The following is a 20,226-nucleotide window of genomic DNA, read 5'->3' on the forward strand; positions in this document are numbered from 1 at the left end:
TAGTGGGCAGCTGCCACGTTTAGGTGGGGGACATTTCTCGTTTTGGTCTGCGCAGCTGGCGCAGCTTTACCGGACACAGGGTGTCCGAGCCCTGACAAGGCCAGTTGGCCTAGGGATTGCCACAGGTGGTGGCTCATGAGTTCTTGCGCAATTGTTCCTACCTGCACCTCTGAATGTGTGTTGATGCATCATGTGCCTTGTTCTTACACCGCTGAATGTTTTTAGGCATCATGTGTTTTCCTTCCCTACACCTCTGAATGTGATGCATCATGTGTAACGTCCTATTACCCCTACAGGTATTGTGATACTTAGGTGGTTGTTTGCTTTCTTCTAGTACAGGTGGTGCTAGTGAGGTTCTAGTTCCCTGCGTGACAGTTTCCTAAGGTAGTTAGGGTTACGTAGGTGGTACTTTCTTGTTACCAGTAAGTACTGGTTGTGTGCTATATATATGTTATATTTTGTGCTACAGTAATTTTATATTTGGTGCTAAGTGCTAAATATCTAAAAGTGCTAATTCTTGACAGTGGTCCAGGTGGCCCTGTCCCCTGTATATATATAATCCCTTGTAAATTCTGCCCGTGCCTGTTGGCACATTGTAAAGTGTGTGTTTTTATCTAATGTGTTGTGTGTAATACAAAGGCTATTTTTATAGAATACCTTGTGTGGAGTTTCCTTTGTGGCGGGCCTTGGGTGTTGTTGCTGGGTGCGCGCGCAAACGCTTTACACATCGCCTCAGAGATAAGCCTGACTGCTCGTGCCAAGCTACCAAGGGGGTGAGCAGGGGTTATCTTTGGCGTGTAACTCCCCAGCCCTGACTAGAGTGGTGGTTTCTGCCTGGCTTTGGCGCAAGCCTCAGCCAACCAGAAATCGCCAGTTCTAACATTGGTGATCAGCGGTGGGATTTGGACTTGCGTTTGCGCTGTACCGCAGCAGCGACTGGCCGCACTGCAAAACTCTGCATTAGATAAATCACATTTTAGGGATTATTGTGTTTGAGTTCCATTATTTCCTCTCCAAAAGGTGTCCTTTGTGAATCATGTACTCCTGTGCTAGCTCAGACACTCAGGTTCCTTGTGTTAAACTCTTCTCAGGAACGTCCGCCAAAATGGAGCCTGCTTTTAACTTCTGTGGTCTGTTTAGGTACAGTAGGTTGGAGCTGGTAAGGTTCTGTGAGGAGAGGGACATAGAGGTGGGTGAGTTAGATACCCAGTCCAAACTGAGGGACAACCTGATCCTTTGGCAAAAGGAGGAGTGGGAGCGAGAGCGCAGCGAGGAAGATAGGGCCTGGACCGCACGCCGAGAGGGGGGTGGGTCTGAGGGGAGCCCTGAGGAATCTGAGGAGGAGGAAGGTTACCTGACAGGGACGCCAGTAGAGAGTGAAGACCCCATAGATAGGGAGTCCCTTGCTGGGTCCAGTGTCAGGAGCAGCACCCCATCCCTTTCCCTGTCCCCAGAGGAGTGGGTAGATAGGAGGGAAGAGAGGGAGCATCAGCTGGCCATGGAGAAGCTCAGGTTAGAGCATGCCCGGGGGATGGCGCAGCTGACTATAGAAGAGAAAAAGCTGGAGACCGAGAGGGTCTTAGCGCAGGAGAGGATGGCGGAGGCTGAGAGGGCCTTCGCCAGGGAGAGATTAGCTCTGGAGGGTAAGTTGTCCCCAGAGTGCAGTGGTAGTTTTCTGGGCTCCCCAGGGAGGGTTGAGTCCAGTGGTGGCAGCGAGATAGATTTCAGTATAGGAAGTCCCAGTTCCCCCAGTCTGGTACCTGTTTCCCAAGAGGAGGAGTATAGGTTAAAGTTCAGGGGCAGTAGAAAACCGTCTCACCAGTCGTGGGGGTGGTTTGTGGATGACTGTCATGATGCACTGGTGGACTGGCTGATGGTCAACACGGAAGAGGATTTGGATATAGTGCTCAAAATGATTGTCAAAGAGCAGATGCTCAGTAGTTGTTCGCCAGGGTTGCGCCAACACCTGTTGAGGTATGACTGCTTTTGTCCTTGGAAGCTGGCAAAGGAAGCGGAGCGCTGGGAAAGCGCTAAAGGTTCTCTGGAGTCATTAGGGAGTGAATCCAAAAGTAGTGGTTCAGGTATCTTCCAGCCCAGCGTGGTGGAAGAGGCTCAGTGTAGCCCAGCTAGGTCCCAGGATAGCGAGGAGGGTGTAGGGGCTTACGGCCTGGCTCAGTGGAGCGGGAGTAAGTGGGTGACCGAGGGTCCCCAGACGTACGAAACCCTGCCTCAGGACTTGGATGGTTTCATGAGGGAACACCAAGTTGGGGACCTAGACTGTCCTGTTAGCCCATTTGAGGAGGATCACCTAGTGAGTAGAGGACCTGGAGCGCCTGTAAGCAGGGCTCCTGTGGTTCTAGAGTCTGGCAGTACCGCTCCGGTAGGGAGGGTACAGGAGTCCAGAGTGAGGAGTGGTTGGGGGATGAGTTTCCCAGTGGATGCACCAGTGGACCAGGGACTAGCCAGTTGGGCTAGATCTTCTTGGGGGGACCCGGGTGGCGCCACTTCTGTTCTGGGGGATCTTCGCGCACTGTCAGGTTGACAGGGGACGGGAGATCTGCGCCAGACAGACAGTCACACGACACATGGGTCATGTGTCAGCCTCAGGGGGATGGTGTGTAAGTCCCCAGAAGTCCTGGAGTGCCAGGCAAGTATTCCACCGAAGGTTTTAGACCAGAGGTTGGAAGGCCAGGTTCAGGAGCAGCCTGACCTGAAGGGTAGGACTACTGTAACAAGTGTCCTGACCGGTTCTTCTTCCAGAGGTACCGCCCCAGTTGGTAGGGAGCAGGACTCTGGAAGGGGGTGCAGAGGGTGGGAGAGCCCACCTCTGACCCCGGTGCAACCTGAGGGGTTAAACCCTAGGTTGGGAGACCAGTTCTCAGGGAAGGGTCCTGAGCTGGTTGGTGAGTTATGTTACGGGGTCGCCTCTCAGAGGAAGAGAGGGCGGAACCCTAGGAGAAGAGGTAGGGGGAGGAGAGCCTCACCCGTGACGTTTGGTCAGCTTGAGGGTACAGACCCTAGGCTGGAAGATCAGTGGCAGTTTAGAACTGCCCTGATGAGGGGTAGAGTGGAGAATGGCTGCTATGTGCCAGGGGTTACTACCCCCCACTCTGTGGTTAGGCAAGGACCAGTGGCGCCTAGGTGGTCTAGGGTCTGGTCCTGGCCGCGGAGAGCTGAGGAGTACCAGGAGGGTAGCCCAGTTGGTCCGCCAAGTTTTTTCAGAGGAAGCCATGTGAGTTCAGAGTGGCGTAAAACCGGAGAGTGTCCCCGCCGTTGCGGGCCTGCGTCCGTGTTTTATCGCCCCAAGCAGGGAAGACCATCACGGTGGTGATTGGTCTACCCTGCGTTTTGGCTGGAAGGGGGTTGTGTTGGACTTGGCCCTTCTGGCAGGTTCACCCCCGAGACTTTTTTGCTTTTTATTGGTAACTTGGTGTAGTGATTTTTAGTTTAGGCGCACTTTACCGCTGTGTCCCAGGGTAAAGTGCGTGCGTGTGTTGAGGTTGGCCTGCCCTCCCATAGGAATGCATGGGGGAATGTATGTGTCCTGGTAGTTCCTGATGCGTGGGGTGTGCAGGCCCGTGTTTGGTATGTGCGGACTCGTGTGAGTGAATGCTGCGCGATGATGTGTGCGGCGTGCATGTACCTAGTGTGGAAGTGCCACTTCTAGAAGTGGGCACTTCAGTGTGCAGTATGAAATGTGTGGCTTGTCTGGCGATTGGCTGGTGGAGGTCATATGACGGACTAGGGAAATCCCCAGAGTCAGGAGGAGTCACCCAGTGGTGAATGGGGAGTTAGCATGCTGATGGCTGGGGAGGAGTATACCTGGGTCCTGAATAGGACAGGGCTTTCCCCACACAATGCTGGCGCCGGCCCCTGTGGTGCGTCTAATGACCCTAGCCCTGCCAGTGAATAGGGAGAGGGGCTGAGCAAAACAAAGTGCTCAGGAACCTGTTGGAACTGGTTCGCCCCTTCCCTGCACCTTTAGACAAAGAATTTACTGTATAAAAAGGGGCTGTGTCCCCTTACAGTTGGTGTTCTCTTGCAGGATCATCTGAGGGGGGGGGCCTGCTGCTGCTGGGCGCCAGGAGAGACCGCCACTAGGGACTGCTTCCCTGCTGGAGGGCCCTGTGTGCTGGCTCTGGGCCCAGCCTCTGCCCCTCTGCTCTTGAAGGACTTCTTTGCTGGACCTTGTCGACTGTAGCGCCTGGGAGCGCTCGTTGGCCTTCATAGCGCTGTGAGCGCTTTGATTCTGGAAGCCGGTGCCCACCCGGCATTGTTGTCGCCGTTGCGGGTGCCTACCCCGCTTATTTTCGTGCCTCTGGCCGTGAGGACGACCACGGGTGCCCACCCCGCATTGTGTGATCGTTGGCGGGTGCCCACCCCGCTTATTGCCGGTTTACAGTTGCGGAAGCCTACCCCGGCGAAACAGGAAGTCAGGCGTCCCCTGGGGGCGTGCCGTAGGACAGAAGCCTGGGCCGGAAGCAGGAAGCGGACGGGAGCCTACCCCGCGCTCCTGTGCAGTGAGTAGAAGTGCCCGGAAGGAGTGAAGATCCAGGCGGGAGCCCACCCCGCGCTGGACCGTGAGAGGAGCACGGCCGGAGCTTGTGCGGAGGGGGCGCGAGGCGCGTTGTCGGTGCCTGCCCCTTCTGCGGTGTAAAGAAGCCTCGGAGCCTTCCCCCCCGGAGCGGAGAGAGAAAAGCCGACACGGGAGTCCCCAGAGCAGCCCGGTGAGTACCAAGGGCTGGGGGACTCCGCGCATGTGCTGGGGGGTGCGGGGGCAGTGTTGTCGAGCCCCGTGAGGCTCCACCAGAGGGGGCATTGTCTGAGGCTCGCGAGTCCCCCGAGTGGGACTCCAACGGTTGGGGCATTGGTTCTAGAGCCCCGTGGCTCCAACATCGGGGGCAGTATTGGCGCAGAGTCCAGAGGGACTCCAACGACCGGGGGCACTTCGATAGAGCCCAGTGAGGCTCCAACGTTTGGGGGCATTGTTCCTAGAGCCCCGTGGCTCCAACCTCGAGGGCAGAGTTGGCTCAGAGTCCAGAGGGACTCCTACGACGGGGCACTGTACGTTTAGGGCCACGAAGGCTCTAGGGGGGCATTTTGAATAGACAGAGCCCAGAGGGGACTCCAGAGGCACGCAGAGTGCCTGAGGTCCGTTTCCCAGCTGCCCAGCACTTAGTGGGCAGCTGCCACGTTTAGGTGGGGGACATTTCTCATTTTGGTCTGCGCAGCTGGCGCAGCTTTACCGGACACAGGGTGTCCGAGCCCTGACAAGGCCAGTTGGCCTAGGGACTGCCACAGGTGGTGGCTCATGAGTTCTTGCGCAATTGTTCCTACCTGCACCTCTGAATGTGTGTTGATGCATCATGTGCCTTGTTCTTACACCGCTGAATGTTTTTAGGCATCATGTGTTTTCCTTCCCTACACCTCTGAATGTGATGCATCATGTGTAACGTCCTATTACCCCTACAGGTATTGTGATACTTAGGTGGTTGTTTGCTTTCTCCTAGTACAGGTGGTGCTAGTGAGGTTCTAGTTCCCTGCGTGACAGTTTCCTAAGGTAGTTAGGGTTACGTAGGTGGTACTTTCTTGTTACCAGTAAGTACTGGTTGTGTGCTATATATATGTTATATTTTGTGCTACAGTAATGTTATATTTGGTGCTAAGTGCTAAATATCTAAAAGTGCTAATTCTTGACAGTGGTCCAGGTGGCCCTGTCCCCTGTATATATATAATCCCTTGTAAATTCTGCCCGTGCCTGTTGGCACATTGTAAAGTGTGTGTTTTTATCTAATGTGTTGTGTGTAATACAAAGGCTATTTTTATAGAATACCTTGTGTGGAGTTTCCTTTGTGGTGGGCCTTGGGTGTTGTTGCTGGGTGCGCGCGCAAACGCTTTACACATCGCCTCAGAGATAAGCCTGACTGCTCGTGCCAAGCTACCAAGGGGGTGAGCAGGGGTTATCTTTGGCGTGTAACTCCCCAGCCCTGACTAGAGTGGTGGTTTCTGCCTGGCTTTGGCGCAAGCCTCAGCCAACCAGAAATCGCCAGTTCTAACATAGTGAAAAACGAAATTGGCATTATTTCACTATCAGGACATGCCACACACATCAGGGCATGTCCTACCTATCACATACACTGCAAACTGCCCACAGGGGTACCTTGGGCCTACTTTAGGGGTGACTTACATGTAAGAAAAGAGAAGGTTAGGGCCTGGCAAGTGGGTGCACTTGCCAAGTCGACATGGCAGTACTATACTGCACACAGACACTGCAGCGGCAGGTCTGAGTTACCTTTGAAAGGATGTTTGTGTGGGTGGCACAATCAGTGCTGCAAGCCCACTAGCAGCATTTTATTTACAAGCCCTGGGCACATACAGTGCACTGGACTAGGGACTGACTAGTTAATCAAATAAGCCAATCATGGAATCGCTAATCGATAACATCAATTTCCAGAAGGAGCACTTGCACTTTGGCACTGAACAGCAGTGGCAAAGTGCCTAAAGCATCTAGACCAGCAAAACGGAGTCCAACACACAGCAAAACACAGGAGGCAAAAGGCAAAAAAATACTGGGGAACCCCACGCCAATGATGCCAGGTCTAGCAAAATGGAAATAGGTGGAGCTATGAAAGAAATATCTTCTGCTGCTTGCAAGTTGCATCAGCAGTTTATGATCACAATTGGGGTCACAAACCATTGCTCAATTACTGATACCTCAAAGGATGTAGTAGCTGATTTGCCAAGGTACACCTTAACCTTTGCAAATCGTGTCAGGCACCCTGACGTATTCCCAAACAGATATCTGTATCTGATTTTAAATTTCTTTTAAACAGGACTCGTTCCTTTAAGAAAACAAGTTTGCTTAAAAAACACATATGTTTCCCATTTGGGAATGCAAACACAAGGATGGTGATGTGCAGTTCCTTACAAATGATGTCCCTGTCTTTTGGCCCCCAGTCATTGGGAGTTGCAAAGAATCACCTGTCTTATTCTTTTTTTTATTCTTTTAACACTTTATTTTTCCAATAACGAATGAGAGTTACATAGCATTGCAAAGGAGTGCAAATAAGCAATCAAATTATTACTGACAGTGGTATTACAAAAGTGGTTGCCAGAACAGCCTATACAGTGGTCTCATATAGTGCGACAGCCAACCCCCAGGACTGCCCTCTCCCACCCCCCCTCCTCACTCCCCTCAAATAGGCTACCTTGCCAGCAGTGTCCCATAAACAGCGCTAATCCTCTGTGAGTCACCCCAATCTTGAAGCACCTATAATAAACGATAAACCTCTGGGGTTATCAAAAGTGTTCCCTCAACCCACTCCCTCAGGTACTATACCATTGTCTAGCTGTGTGTTGGGGTCTGCTTAGTATTCTCCAGATAGGCCCTCAAGGGTCCCAATATGTCTTTGGGCCGTGATGTCAGTGGCATCAAGCTGGCATATACCTCCGCATTGGTATTGCAGTGCACTAAACTCCTCAACCAGTCTTGTAGTTTAGGAGCCGTTTTCCTGCCCCAGTGAATGGCAACCTCCCTTTTAGCCAGAAGGAGTCCCAATGCAGCAAATTTCCTGACTTTTGGGGGGATCTGGACTGTGTACCCCAAAAGTGCAATTTCAGGGAGAAGAACCAGTGGAAGACCGATTATCTTCCCTAGTGTATCATGTATCGCTGCCCAGTAAGGCTGCAAGTGGGAACAGGACCATGCAAGATGGAAAACATCAGCATGCGGAGTCGTGCATTTCAAACAACTGTGCGGCCTGCTGGTGTCTATCCTATGCGCCATGGCTGGTGTAAAATAAGCCCGATGAAGAAATTTAAAATGCAGCAACTTATGGCGGCTGTTGAGTGAAATGTCCTTAGTGACCTCACAACATTTTATCCATTGTGCATCCTTTATAGTGTGACCTGTGTCCACCTCCCAAGCCAGTCTAATTTTAGAGTCGTCCACTGGAAGCATCTTAGCGCTAGCTTTGTACATTTTAGAAATGAGGCGTGCGCCGTTTGGGGACTCCAGCAGCAAGTCAAGCGGGGAAAAGGAGTCAGGCTCAACCGGATATGTGGGGAGCGCAGCCCGCAGTGCCGATTTCAGTCGGCTTAGAAGGAACCGTGTCATGAAATTGCAATCGGTGAACCTAGTTTCTTCATCTAACGAAAATATGTGACCCCCCGGGATGAAATCACCTACTTTTACAATATCCAGTGTGGTCAATGTGCGTTGCACCAGCTTTTCCCCGGTAACTGGGAACCACCTGGCATTGGGCAATGGCAACGCAGAAGAATACAAGAGCGCAGCACCCTTGCGTTTCCTCAATTTATTCCACGCCCAAGAGGTTGTAGACACCGTCTGTATGTCACGAGTGTCACGCGGGAAACCACACGGGAGGACTTCACACAGTCAATCAGGAAGTACCAAATCCGCCTCCGGGCGCAAAAATGGAATGCGGGCATCTGGACGAAACCAAGCAGACGCATATCAACATTACGCCACCAAGTAGAACAGTTGGAAGTCTGGGACATTGAACCCGCCTATGTCATATGGCAGGGTCAGTGTGGATATTCGGACGCGTGGTCTCTTGCCACCCCAAACCAGGCGAACCGTGAGTGTTCGTAACATGCAGAAAAAATAGTCCGAAAGGGGGATCGGAATGTTGTTAAAAAAATACAAAAATTTGGGCAGGACCACCATTTTCAGAATAGCCACCCGACCCCCCAAGGACAAGGGCAACCGCAGCCACCTGTCAACCTGCTCTTCCAGTTTGTTAATTGTCTGTCCGTAATTCAGACGAATGATTTGAGCAGTGTCCAAATGGATGTGTACACCAAGATATTTCACCGAATCTCGGCACCATTCGAGAGGAAATTCACAGTCCCATTGGACTGTGCCTGCCATAAGCGGAAATATGATCGATTTGTGCCAGATAATACCTAAACCTGAGAATTTACCAAATCGAATGATTTCGCGGATTAGAGGCGACAGATTGATGTGCGGCTCCCGGACGTAGAGAATAGTATTGTCTGCATATAGGGATGCAAGGAGCAGGCCCGTATTAAACTGTATCCCTCTGTGTAGATGGCGTTCCTGGAAATATCTGACCAACGGGTCCATGGACAGGATAAATAGGAGCGGGGATAGGGGGCAACCCTGCCTGGTCCCCCGGTATAATCGAAAAGGTCTGGACAGAGTGCCATTTAAGCGGAGTCTCGCCGATGGTTTACTGTATAGCAGGGAAACCGTGGCAATGAAACCAAAAGGCATCCCCATGCGTCTCATCACTTCCACGAGGAATGGCCATTCCAACGAGTCAAACGCTTTTTCTGCGTCCAGTAAAACTGCAGCCGCTGGAATGTCGGGCTGTATTCTGTGAAGAACAGCAAATAGCGTGCGGAGATTCAGCGATGTCGAACGACGGGGGACAAAGCCAGACTGCATCGGCGAAATGATGTACTCCATCAGCTGTGACAGCCTGTTGGCAAGAACTTTGGCCAAAATGTTATAGTCTAGATTTAATAGAGACAGCGGCCGATACAAGCTGCATTGTTTGTGGTCTTTGCCAGGCTTGGGGAGCAATATAATGACGGCTTCACGTAATGTGGGGGGGAGGCATTGCTTCTCTAAGGCTTCTGCGTAAACCTCAATCAATTGAGGTGCCAGAATGTCCTTGCATTCTTTATAAAAATCTCCTGTGAAGCCATCAAGGCCCGGGGTGGAGGAACCCCGTAGGGTGTCAATGGCAAGCTCGACCTCAATGACAGATATGGGATTCGCCATAAAATCTAGCATATCTTTCTCCAAATATACCAGTGCGACCTCGTCTAGATAGGCCGTCTGGGCCGTGCCGTCAGGTTCAGCTCTGGAAGAGTACAGCGTGGTGTAGTAGTCCAGAAATTCATCCGGAATAGCAGACGTCAAAGTGAGGGTGGTACCCGACGCTGAGTGCAGTTCCGTAATAAAACTTTTGCTATACGGCGGTCGCAGCATTTGCGCCAGTACCCTGCCAGGACGATCACCTTCTCCGTATCTACGTGCCACGTAATATTTCCCAGGTATAGTATCTCCCTATCGGCAGTGTCCCTGTATTCAGCCAAGAGGGCTAGTCTCGCCGCCTGGATCTCTGGGGCAGGGCCCGGGTGCAAGTTGGGAGTCCAAACGGGATATGTCGTGTTCAATGCGGGCAAGCGTTTGTCGGAGGTCCCTGAGCACCCCCGCTTGCTTGGATATGCAAACCCCCTGTATAGTAGCCTTGAAGCCCTCCCATAGGACTGCCACAGTGTCAACTGAGCCTGTGTTGATTTCAAAATAATCCTCTATTGCCGCACGGACTTAAGTCTTGAACACTTCATCTTGAAGGGCCCTGCTTGGAAACCGCCACTGCCTCTCATACCCTTACGGACGCGGAATCAGCAGATGTAGTGCTATAGGGGAGTGGTCAGAATACGTGTTGGGAAAGGTGGTGTGTGAGTCAAACCAATCCACGAATCTGGGCGAGATCAGCCAATAGTCTAATCAGGACCAGGTACCATGTGGACTCGAATAGTGAGTGTATTTGGTGAGGGTGGGATTACGCTGTCGCCAAATGTCTAACAGAGTGTATTGGGTGCATAGATCCCTCAGGGCTCACCTCGCCCGTGGCTTAGCGTCAGGTGCTTTAGATGTACTGTCCAACGTGGTGCTTAGTAATAGATTGAGGTCCCCCCCAGCAGTAGTGCCTGAGGGTCATGTTTTGCAACCCGGGCATTTAGATCGCGAAAAAACTCTGGGGCGTCGACATTAGGGGCATACACATTAATCGAAGTGACCCTGTGGCCATGTAGAGTTCCCGAGACTATCAACTATCTACCCATTGGATCCCGGGTCACGTCAATGAGAGTGAAGGGGACTCTCCTATGGATCAATAGTGCTGTGCCTCTGGCGTAGTTGCTATAGTTAGCAAAGTATCTATGTGTGCCCCAGCTGGAGTCAAAACGAGCCGAATCCGTGGGGGGAAGGTGTGTTTCTTGCAAATATGCTATGTCGACTGTGTGTCGGAGAAGATAATGAATTACCTACCGTCTCGTGCATGTGTTATTAAGGCCTCTCACATTCCAGGACATTAGACTGATGGCCGAAGGACCCTGTATATTACCTAGCCATGACATCTAAACATTGCATGCAAATTGTCCAGTCAGGACTGCGTTGCAGCTGTAACATAGAAAGCAATGCTAAACCAAAGTGTGAATAACAATATACACAAAATGTGAACATCTCCCCAGCCTGCCTCCCCCCACCCAGCCACCTGCAAACCCAAAGGTGGCCATTCCCCGGAAAGCTAACCCGCCCAGTCATCATATTGATCATCAGGCGTACACTTGAGGTCCACTACCTGGGCCTCAAAGCAGAATGCACAAACTCTATGGATACACCAAGGGGGGGGGGGGGGGGGGACAGCCTGGAATCTAGCCGGCCAATTGACACATCTATGTAACAAAACCAAAAAAATACGAAACATTGCAATTTCCCCAATATGAATCATCATGATGCAAGTTCAGACACAAAAATACAACATCATCCCGCACCAGTGTTTAGAAATAGGTCCGCACTTGCATCAGAGCCACTTTGAGGTGGGGAGAAAACAACGTTCTTCACCGAGTTTTGTGTGCTTCGTGGCTTGTGCGATAAGCAGAATTCTTGGGCCTATGTTGGCGTGTCAAATATGCGTGATCTGCTGCCCACATCCACCTGGAGCCTTGCGGGAAATAACATGTCATACTTGAGCCCCAAATTACGCAATGTAGCCTTGACTCCCTGGAACTTGCGGCACGCTTCCTGGACCATTGGAGTGAAGTCTGGGTAGAATGACAATCTGGACCCCTGCCACTCAACCGTACCACACTCCCGAGCCAGGCGAAGCGTGGTGCCTCGGTCTCTAAAGTTCAAGAGTTGCGCTACAATTGGATGAGGAGGAAGGCCTGGATTCGGTCTGGGGCCAAGTGATCTGTGGGCTCTCTTCACCACAAAACCAGTAGTGAAGGCCTCGCTGCCAAACAGGTCTATGAGCAGCTTTTCGACAAACAAGTCCATGCTGCCAGTGGATGTCGTTTCCAGGACCCCCATGATGCGAACGTTTGCGGCGTCCGCGCGCTTCCAAATACTCGTTTTTGATAGCTACCTCCTTGAGCAGGCGCTCTGCCCGTTCCAGCCTCTTCAGTGACTGAGCCGTCCCATCCTCCAGATCCGAGACTCGAGCCTCCGCAACGTCCTTTCGCCGTTCCTGAGCCTGTACTTTGGCGCCCAAAGGCGCTATAGTCTGGTCCAGGGAGTCGAAACGAGAGTCTAGCGCCTTAAATCCGGCTTTCATTTCAAGGAGCAGAGTGGCAACAGAGTTCCCGGAGGGGTCGGGGAAGTTCGTAACTGGCGCCTTGTCCGCCATGTCGGCAGTGTGAGATGTCGCTCCGCCAGCTGCTGTCTCAAAGGGGAGGGTTCTTTGCCTGGGGTCTTTGCGTCCCATTCGGCAGGGGCCAAAGCAACGTGGGTCTTATGTGAAGACGTCTCGTGGGCTTACCGTGGGCTAAACAGTAGTCCTGACAGGCTCAAACAAGTGCACCCCACTGGGCAGTAGGCAGGCACCGGTGCGATGCTAGTGGTAAAGGGTGTGATCTATGTGGCATGGGCAACAGAGAGACGTCTTCTCCGCTGGGTGTTTGTGCAACTTCCCCGTTGGCTTCAAAGCATGTGGGTCTGGCATGTAAATGCCCATCACTGGCTGGAAAAGCGGCACCGCGCCACCCCACTGCAATGCGCTGTGAAGTCTAGGATTGGACGCCCAGGAGCCGCAGGATATAATGCACCAGCTCGGTGCGCAGCGTCACCGCAGTCCCCAGGAAGGCACACCGGGCAGCTGTGCATCGGGGAAATCGCCGCTGGGCCCGGCTGATTGCAGGAGCTACACTAGCTGGTGGCCATTTTCGCCACCGGTTCGGCCACGCCCCCCCACCTGTCTTATTCTTAATCAAGAATGCAAACTATATCCACTGATGCACTTGAGCATCTATGCCCTTGGAAGCAGATTCACACACAATTTTCAAAAATGACAAATCTATGAATCATATCGATAAGTCTAAAATTTGCAGATTTGCAGGTTCTTAAAGAGATTTAGAAATCCTCCTCCGTACTCATAAAGTTTGACAGAATTCAAAGATTTGCCTGCCTATTGCTCCCCGCTAAAGGCGCTACTTCAAACTCTCTAAGCAGGGCAGACAATGCACAAGATCACAGGGATCATTGAGAGTTTGATGGAGGCGGGACCTGGACGTTCTGACCACCCTGTCTAGACTGGAGACAGATCAATGCGCTCCAGGGTGGGAGGAAGGGGCAGAAGCAAGTATCTGTGGACCTCGCACATCTACAGAACTCTAAACATCCCTCTAAGTTTCTCTGGTGGGGAAAGATTCACTGGCAAAGTAAGATGTACTCGGTGGGTGCCAAAGGCATTTTGATAACCCTGCTAAAGAGGTCTTGTCCTTTCCGGCACAAAACCCTAAAATACTGACTCCTCAAAATCCGCTGTGAGGGGGCTTCCTGCAGGCAGGCATTGCTGCAGGTTTGTGTTGGCTGGATTCGATTGATGAATGAGGTTTGCGTAGCGCCATGATTCATCCTCATCAAGGGCATTGTTCGATTAAGTGAATGCAGAAATGCAAGATTTGGACATTTCCTGAGCAAGGGCTTTCCAACGTCTGTGTCATCTGGAGCCTGGGCTATGAAAGAGAGGGTTAGGGGGCTGGCAGTCGCCATGCAGCTATTTTAGAAAGTGCTTCAGCGGAGCACACCACGTTGATTACCGCAATCGAGCTATTAATCGGCCAGATCTGTGAGGAAAAAGACATTCTCTTCCTGTATACATTCAGAGACAGGAGAGGAGCGTGGCTGGGGTAAAACGAGGACAAGCAGACATCCCCTTCCCAGCGCCACCACACTAGGCAACAGAAGGGACGTGGAATGGCCTCAAACATGTCCTTGTTCCAAGCGGAGGGGGAGCGCCTAAATGGCAAAATGTCATTTTTATGACTACTCCGACCAACGAATAGAAAAAGGGAAATTAAGTTGATAGATAGAAGGGAAATATGATAATATATGACTACAGGCATATTTAGAAACTAGGTCAAGTTATGGGGAAACCTCGTAAATGCAATCAAGGAATGGTGAAAAGAGGGGTCATATAAAAAAGAAATATAAGGGCAAATTAATGCACTTAACACTTTGAACAATTCTGAAGCATTGGAGCCCCACAGGCTGTCCTTGCTCTGATGTGTACTTGATTAAATCCAGGGTGACTGCAGGAAGAGTGACTTATTTATTACTCAAGGGTCCCTTTATTGTCACAGATTGCAGTGTCTGCATTTCTTCAGAAAGAAAGCTTTAGTTCATGGCGTGGATGGATCTGCATAGATCTCCCTTATCTTTTCTTTTTGTCTCAATAAAAAAAAATGCCACTTTCCAGAGCTGGACAGCAATGAGAGGGCAATAGACACTTCATTCAAATAGTTGAAGTGTGCACAGGTTTCACTGGTATGCCAAATAGGAGAAGGAGTCGTGGAAAGAGTCAGAGGGGAAGGACTATCCTGAAACAAGCACTGACAAAGCCAATAGGTATGGCCTTGTATGCTGGTGCATTTGGTTACGGTTTTTTTGCATTTTCATTGCAAGCTTGTCACAAACAAAACAGCCTGCTACCTAAACATAGCCTGTGACCACCACATGTTTTCAATAAAAATGTTACATTTAAAAAAAATTCACCGATGCAGCAATTGTGCTAGTGATTTCATCAAAGAAACAAGCCTGTCAGTTGTGCCATGGATTATTTTAAAAATGGTAACAAGAGGGGAAAGGAAACATCAAGCGCACATCTGAAAATCTAGTCCCCGCCACAATGAAAACAGTGGACAGCCATCCTATGGCTTAAAGACATGTCCACTTGCCCTCAAGATTGGAAACACACTATTGAAACTATGCAAAGAGGAGGTAAGGTGGCAGCAAAAGAGGAGTGCACAGTGGTGGCACACATTTTCTAATCACAACATGGGTTTTATCCTAGTTGTGGCTTTTTTCCGTAACTACCTAAAAGCAGTAACATGGTGTTGTGTAGATTATTTATTTAATCCAGCCAACAGTTTGTGGGTCAGGGTCTGGTTGAAGCACAATATAAGCTAACCCCTTTCAAGGGAGATCAACTGGCAAGAGTAGCTTCTATTACCGCTGGTGGCCAGCCAAGGGGACATCTGTGGCCACCCGAGGAAGGGGGGCTTTGACACAAGAATTACCAAGAAGAAGCGTGCAAGGACGGATCAGCCTATTGAAAGCACTTATACCATCTCTGAGTATGTATGAAAATATTGCTGAAATTCATCAAGAAAATCCTGTTAGTTTTACAAGATACTTTGTATAAACAAAGAGGGGCCTAAGTTGGCATCTACCGCTTTTATGTTCTCCGGAAGTACACCTTTGGATGTGTCATTAAGTGTCACAGTCCATGGAAAAACTAATATTCAAAACCCATTGTCTTTCAATGCACCGAGGAAGGGGGAACAAATTTACCTCAGGTGAGGACAATACATTTTCACATTACTAGTTCACTAGTGACGCCTCAGAGACTCTACAGCATCCAAAAGAGGATCTATTAGAACTTGACTCCATCCAGAGATCTCACTTCCTCTTCAGGCCTTTACACTGCCAGATCCTGGCAGGAGCTTTTATTTTCTTCAACTAAAGATATTCCTGCCATGAGCACCCACAGTGCCAATCTAAGAGCATCAAGGCCTCTTCGGACAATCCCTCCACAATGTTCCCAGATGGGCAAACTGAGATCTAAGAAAGTAAATGTCGTCTGCAGACACACCACCTTTCCAGACACTGGTCCTGGGACCCTACTACCTTCACCCAGCCTGGTACCACTGGTTGGTGATCCCACTGAAAACACAAGTAACAAGTATGTCCTGATTTAGAATTGAGTCAAAAGATAACAGTTTCAGCTTTCTGGAGTAAATACTAAACTTAGAAAAGAATATACTAGTGGAATTCCCTCGTTAATGGGGACAGTTGGCGGAAGGAAATGTAGTTGGTGGCTTCCTCCAAGGATTTATTACTAATCTCTAAAGAACAGCATTAGTGTGTTTCCTTTAACTACTGCCATGCACTTGAATTGGACCATGAAATAAGATTTATTTGAAGGAAGGTTGTCTGCATAAGACCCTTCTAGACTGTTTGGCTTGTTTTTCTATCCTCACTGATACAAGCTCTAACCTCGAAGCTATGGTGGCGATAAGTTCATACACTCTTGTTATTTTTGGAGTACTCTTTATCTGGGCATTAAATGCCATAGACAGCTTGGGCCTGTGAACAGCTGATTTTCAATGTTGTCGTGCTTATTGATGCCTTAGACATCTGTTTCTCTTCCGTCTGGCCAGTGGCTTTCCATTTACATAACAAAACATCCTTATGTTGTTATGATGAATCTCCATAAACGTTGTGTTAATTGCACAGTGTTATCAAACCATTCAAACTGTGTATTGGCCAGGACTGTATTTAGCAGTTCAGGGCCTGTAGGTTGTCTATCTTACGCCTCTTGGTCTTTGGGCACCATATTTTCTTGTATCTCACTCTTCTTCCAGACAAATGTGCTTCCAGGTCACCACTGTGGATTCATTACCACTTTCCTCGCTGATCTCACAAGCCAGTCAAGTACCACTCTGTTCACCTTTAATAATGTCCATCCTCATTCTGATAGTGGAAGACGAACGCTTCATAACGTCCTGTAGAGGTGAGTCTGCAGGCATAAAGGCAATGGGCCACTGTGTCACTAGACATATGTCTACATTGACCAGTGGAAACCCCTGTCTTGGCACAGGGACAGATTTAGAGTCTAGGGGACTGACTCAAGATGATTTTTATACCTGTAGGGTATCACTTATTGTCATAATAATCAAGATTATCTCATGCAAAGCAGTAATTCTGAATCGTACTCTCATGAGATCCATACTGGTGTCCATGTATTCTTGAGGAAAAGTCAGTTTACTGAGACGTATATTTTCAATGGCGAATGTGAGACATAGGGGCAGGCAAATTTGATGTTTGACACGGTGGTTAGATGGAAGATTGGAAACAGAAATATCATGGGACAAAATTTTGTGACAAGAATATCGAGGACAATAATATTGTGAAGGTAAAGATCTATAGGTAATTAAAGTTTCCTATATATAACTCTGCATATATGTACCAATACAATATATATCTTCAAGGCAGGGCTGGACTGGGAAACAAAACCAGCCCTGGCGAACTGTTCAGCCGGCCCCCCTGGAGGGAGGGAGTCCAAAACCGGCCCCCACTCTGGCGGCCCACTGGGGAAACGCCCGGTGCCAGCAACGGTCAGTCCGGCCCTGCTTCAAGGTACGTAGATGTGGAGTTAAGAATAGTAAATCTATACTTTCCTATTTGCACTTATCTTCTCTCGATATTTTGGTCACCGATATTTTGGTCACAATATTCTGTCAACAAGATATTTTTGTTTCCGATATTCTGTCAGTAATCCGTTTGGGACACCTACAGAGGTGGGGGGTCTATATACATTTTCCACCCTGAAATCAAAGTATTCTTTCAGGTTGGGAGGATGAATGGAACACCCAATACTTAATAGGTAGCTAAGTAGGGAGGTGAAGGGTTCTTTCCATATGGAAAAAAAATCCTGTCTTCTGAAAATGCTTAAAAAAACGATGCACTATCACAAAACATCTAAATGGCAGATTTTCTAGTAGCGCCCAATATGCCTGAAGAAGACACAAAATGTGTTAAACTACAAGAGTCATATATTGAACCTGTGCCTGTACTCTTTGTAAGCCAGGGACAGCAGTAAGAAATACTGATAGCTTCTTTAAAGTGCAGAAACACACACCTGACTTGTGTCAGTCAAAAAGGTGTACTCCAAAAGTCCATTAAACTCTAAAATGGCTGCTTTTTTGCTTGTGTGATCGACCTGCAGTTGGACTTTGCTATATAATACTCAGAAAGTATTATGGATGAGCAGAACTGTAGTTTGAGGGTTGCCACCAACATGTAGTGCAAAATGCTAAAATTGCACACACTGCAATAGTTAATGAAGCAGGCGTGGTAGTTGTTGAACTGAGGGCAACATATCTGAATCTTTGTGATTTACAGCACCAAGACCTGCTCACAAGGATGTCTTTAAACTAAATGTGTCACAAAGGGAGAGCGAGGGACACTTTCAGATCATGCAAATCATGCAAGTGCCTTACCTTTTTGCATTATACTATTTTGTAATTTGTAGTCACGGAAAACGTAATAATTCGACGAGGAACCACAAAGTTTTCGTCCAGAGTTTATTCCAGAATCCAAAGTTGTCAACCTAACAACATAGCACACCTCCTCTATAATAGACAAATAATGAACTTACCTTCATTTGTTGTCTTGCCTTTCGAAGCAATTGCCTTTGCCTATGAGAGTAGAATTAAACAAACAATTACCAAAAAGGATATGAAATTTCAAAAACATGCATAAAGCCTGTAGATGAAAAAGAGATGAAATGTAATCATGCACATATGGCACTGGCGATCACAAAATGTATACTTAAATATAAGGCGGCTCTTCAGAGAAAGGGGGATAGATTCATGGAGTTCTGGACCAAAAATGGCAGCCGAACAACCCCAGTTGCATAGAGGTGTGCCAGCCATGGGAACGGGCAGCACAGATTGAGTGGCACAGGGTCTAAATATGTAGCCGATGAAGGAGATGCTGAGCATAGTTAGCTGGTTATTGGATTGCATGGCAACTAGTGGTTAGGTCTTTGACAGAAATACATTGAGGTCATTATGAGGGTGGAAGTCTTCTCAGTATGTTGAATGCTTGGTGGGGAATTAGCAATGGGTCTTGTTTTGCGCTTTGTGCCAGCCAGTAGTGTGTCAGATGGGAACCAAAGCTGGTGCTGAACACTGCAAGAAGAGAGCTTTTGAAGTGCAAAAAAATCTATTAAAATTTGCAGCTGGAGAACAAGGCAGGAGCACATATGTATTGGCTAAAATGTATTGTTCGAAACAGATTTTGTAAAATAATTTGCGTAAACAAATTTTAACTTATTTTTTAAAAAGCTGGAGAGCGACAATGCGCCATATATACTGAGTAAGGCAGAATAAATATTTTAAAAACTTGTAATGTCTCTATGTCAAATGCATGGGGGAAATGTGAGCTTGGGAAAAGCTATGAGGGCCTCCTGATTGGCAAAGTTATAAATGTCTATGATTATATATGCGGGGCAGAGGTTGATAAAAATCTTACCTTCTGAATTTTTTCCAAGGAAGCATAATACTTTGACCACCAGTCAATCACATTCTCAGCAGATTCATCAGCAATGGTTCTCTTCTTTTTCTTAGTTGACCGGCGAAGTGTGCCGCCTCTTGCTAAGCCCTAAAGAGGAATAAAGGGAAAGGGCAGTGATGTAATTGGGTGTTGTTGGAAGTGGGGGTCCTTATTGCTTTCCGCCTCCACCAAATGCTGGAGGCGGGCATCCCCGACCCCTCGCTTCAACGTTAGGCTAAGTAAGGACACCGTCTGAGATAGCCCTGCTCACCCCTTTAGTAGCTTGGCACGAGCAGCCAGGCTTATCGCCAAGGCATGAGTGTTCAGTATGTGCAACCAAGCTCACAGTAACTCCATGATGTCACCACAAATAGACTCCACATGAGTTTTGATAAAATGAGTATAATCTTTATGTAAGAAATTATACGATACTACCACACGATACAAAATAACATACAAGAATGGGTAGTATTCTTTCCGGTGGGTTGGTAGGTTCTAACCCCAACCACCACTCCTAACCAACAGTTAAGCTCACTTCTAAGCGTTTCCAAAAGGTTAGGCCAGTCGTATTGCTAGAATCACACACATTGCTAAAGGAAACAAATACTGCAATGCGTAACAATATTCTCTTATACTGTGCAACAGAGAAATAATGCAAAGCGTATCACCACCCGCATGCCCTGTCCCAGGAAGAAACAAAGCAATGCATCACGCTACAATCAGACACTGTGCACTGAAGAAATAATGCAATGCGCCACGTTACAATCAGGTAACCTGCAAGGGAAAAATAACGCAGTGCGTAGCGCACCACGTATGTAGTTCGTCAGGCACAAAATGAGGTCAGGCATCATACGACATTTCGAGAGTTCGTTAGCAGCAATAAT

The 20,226-nt window shown here is 48.8% G+C and overlaps 1 protein-coding gene across 2 annotated transcripts in view; it reads right to left on the reverse strand.

Annotated features, from left to right (window-relative positions):
* Nucleotides 1–20,226, reverse strand: part of FER1L6 (fer-1 like family member 6) — a 974,281-nt gene that overhangs the window by 191,253 nt on the left and 762,802 nt on the right. For both annotated transcript variants that reach the window (XM_085604988.1, XM_085604987.1), the window contains exons 27-28: nucleotides 19,322–19,450; nucleotides 18,444–18,483 (exon numbers count right to left, since the gene is read on the reverse strand). In XM_085604988.1, coding sequence (XP_085461114.1) covers nucleotides 18,444–18,483; nucleotides 19,322–19,450 — 169 coding nt within the window. The remainder of the gene's footprint in view (nucleotides 1–18,443; nucleotides 18,484–19,321; nucleotides 19,451–20,226) is intronic.

The sequence above is a fragment of the Triturus cristatus genome, chromosome 5_1, assembly GCF_964204655.1.
Source record: "Triturus cristatus chromosome 5_1, aTriCri1.1, whole genome shotgun sequence".
NCBI lineage: Eukaryota > Metazoa > Chordata > Amphibia > Caudata > Salamandridae > Triturus > Triturus cristatus.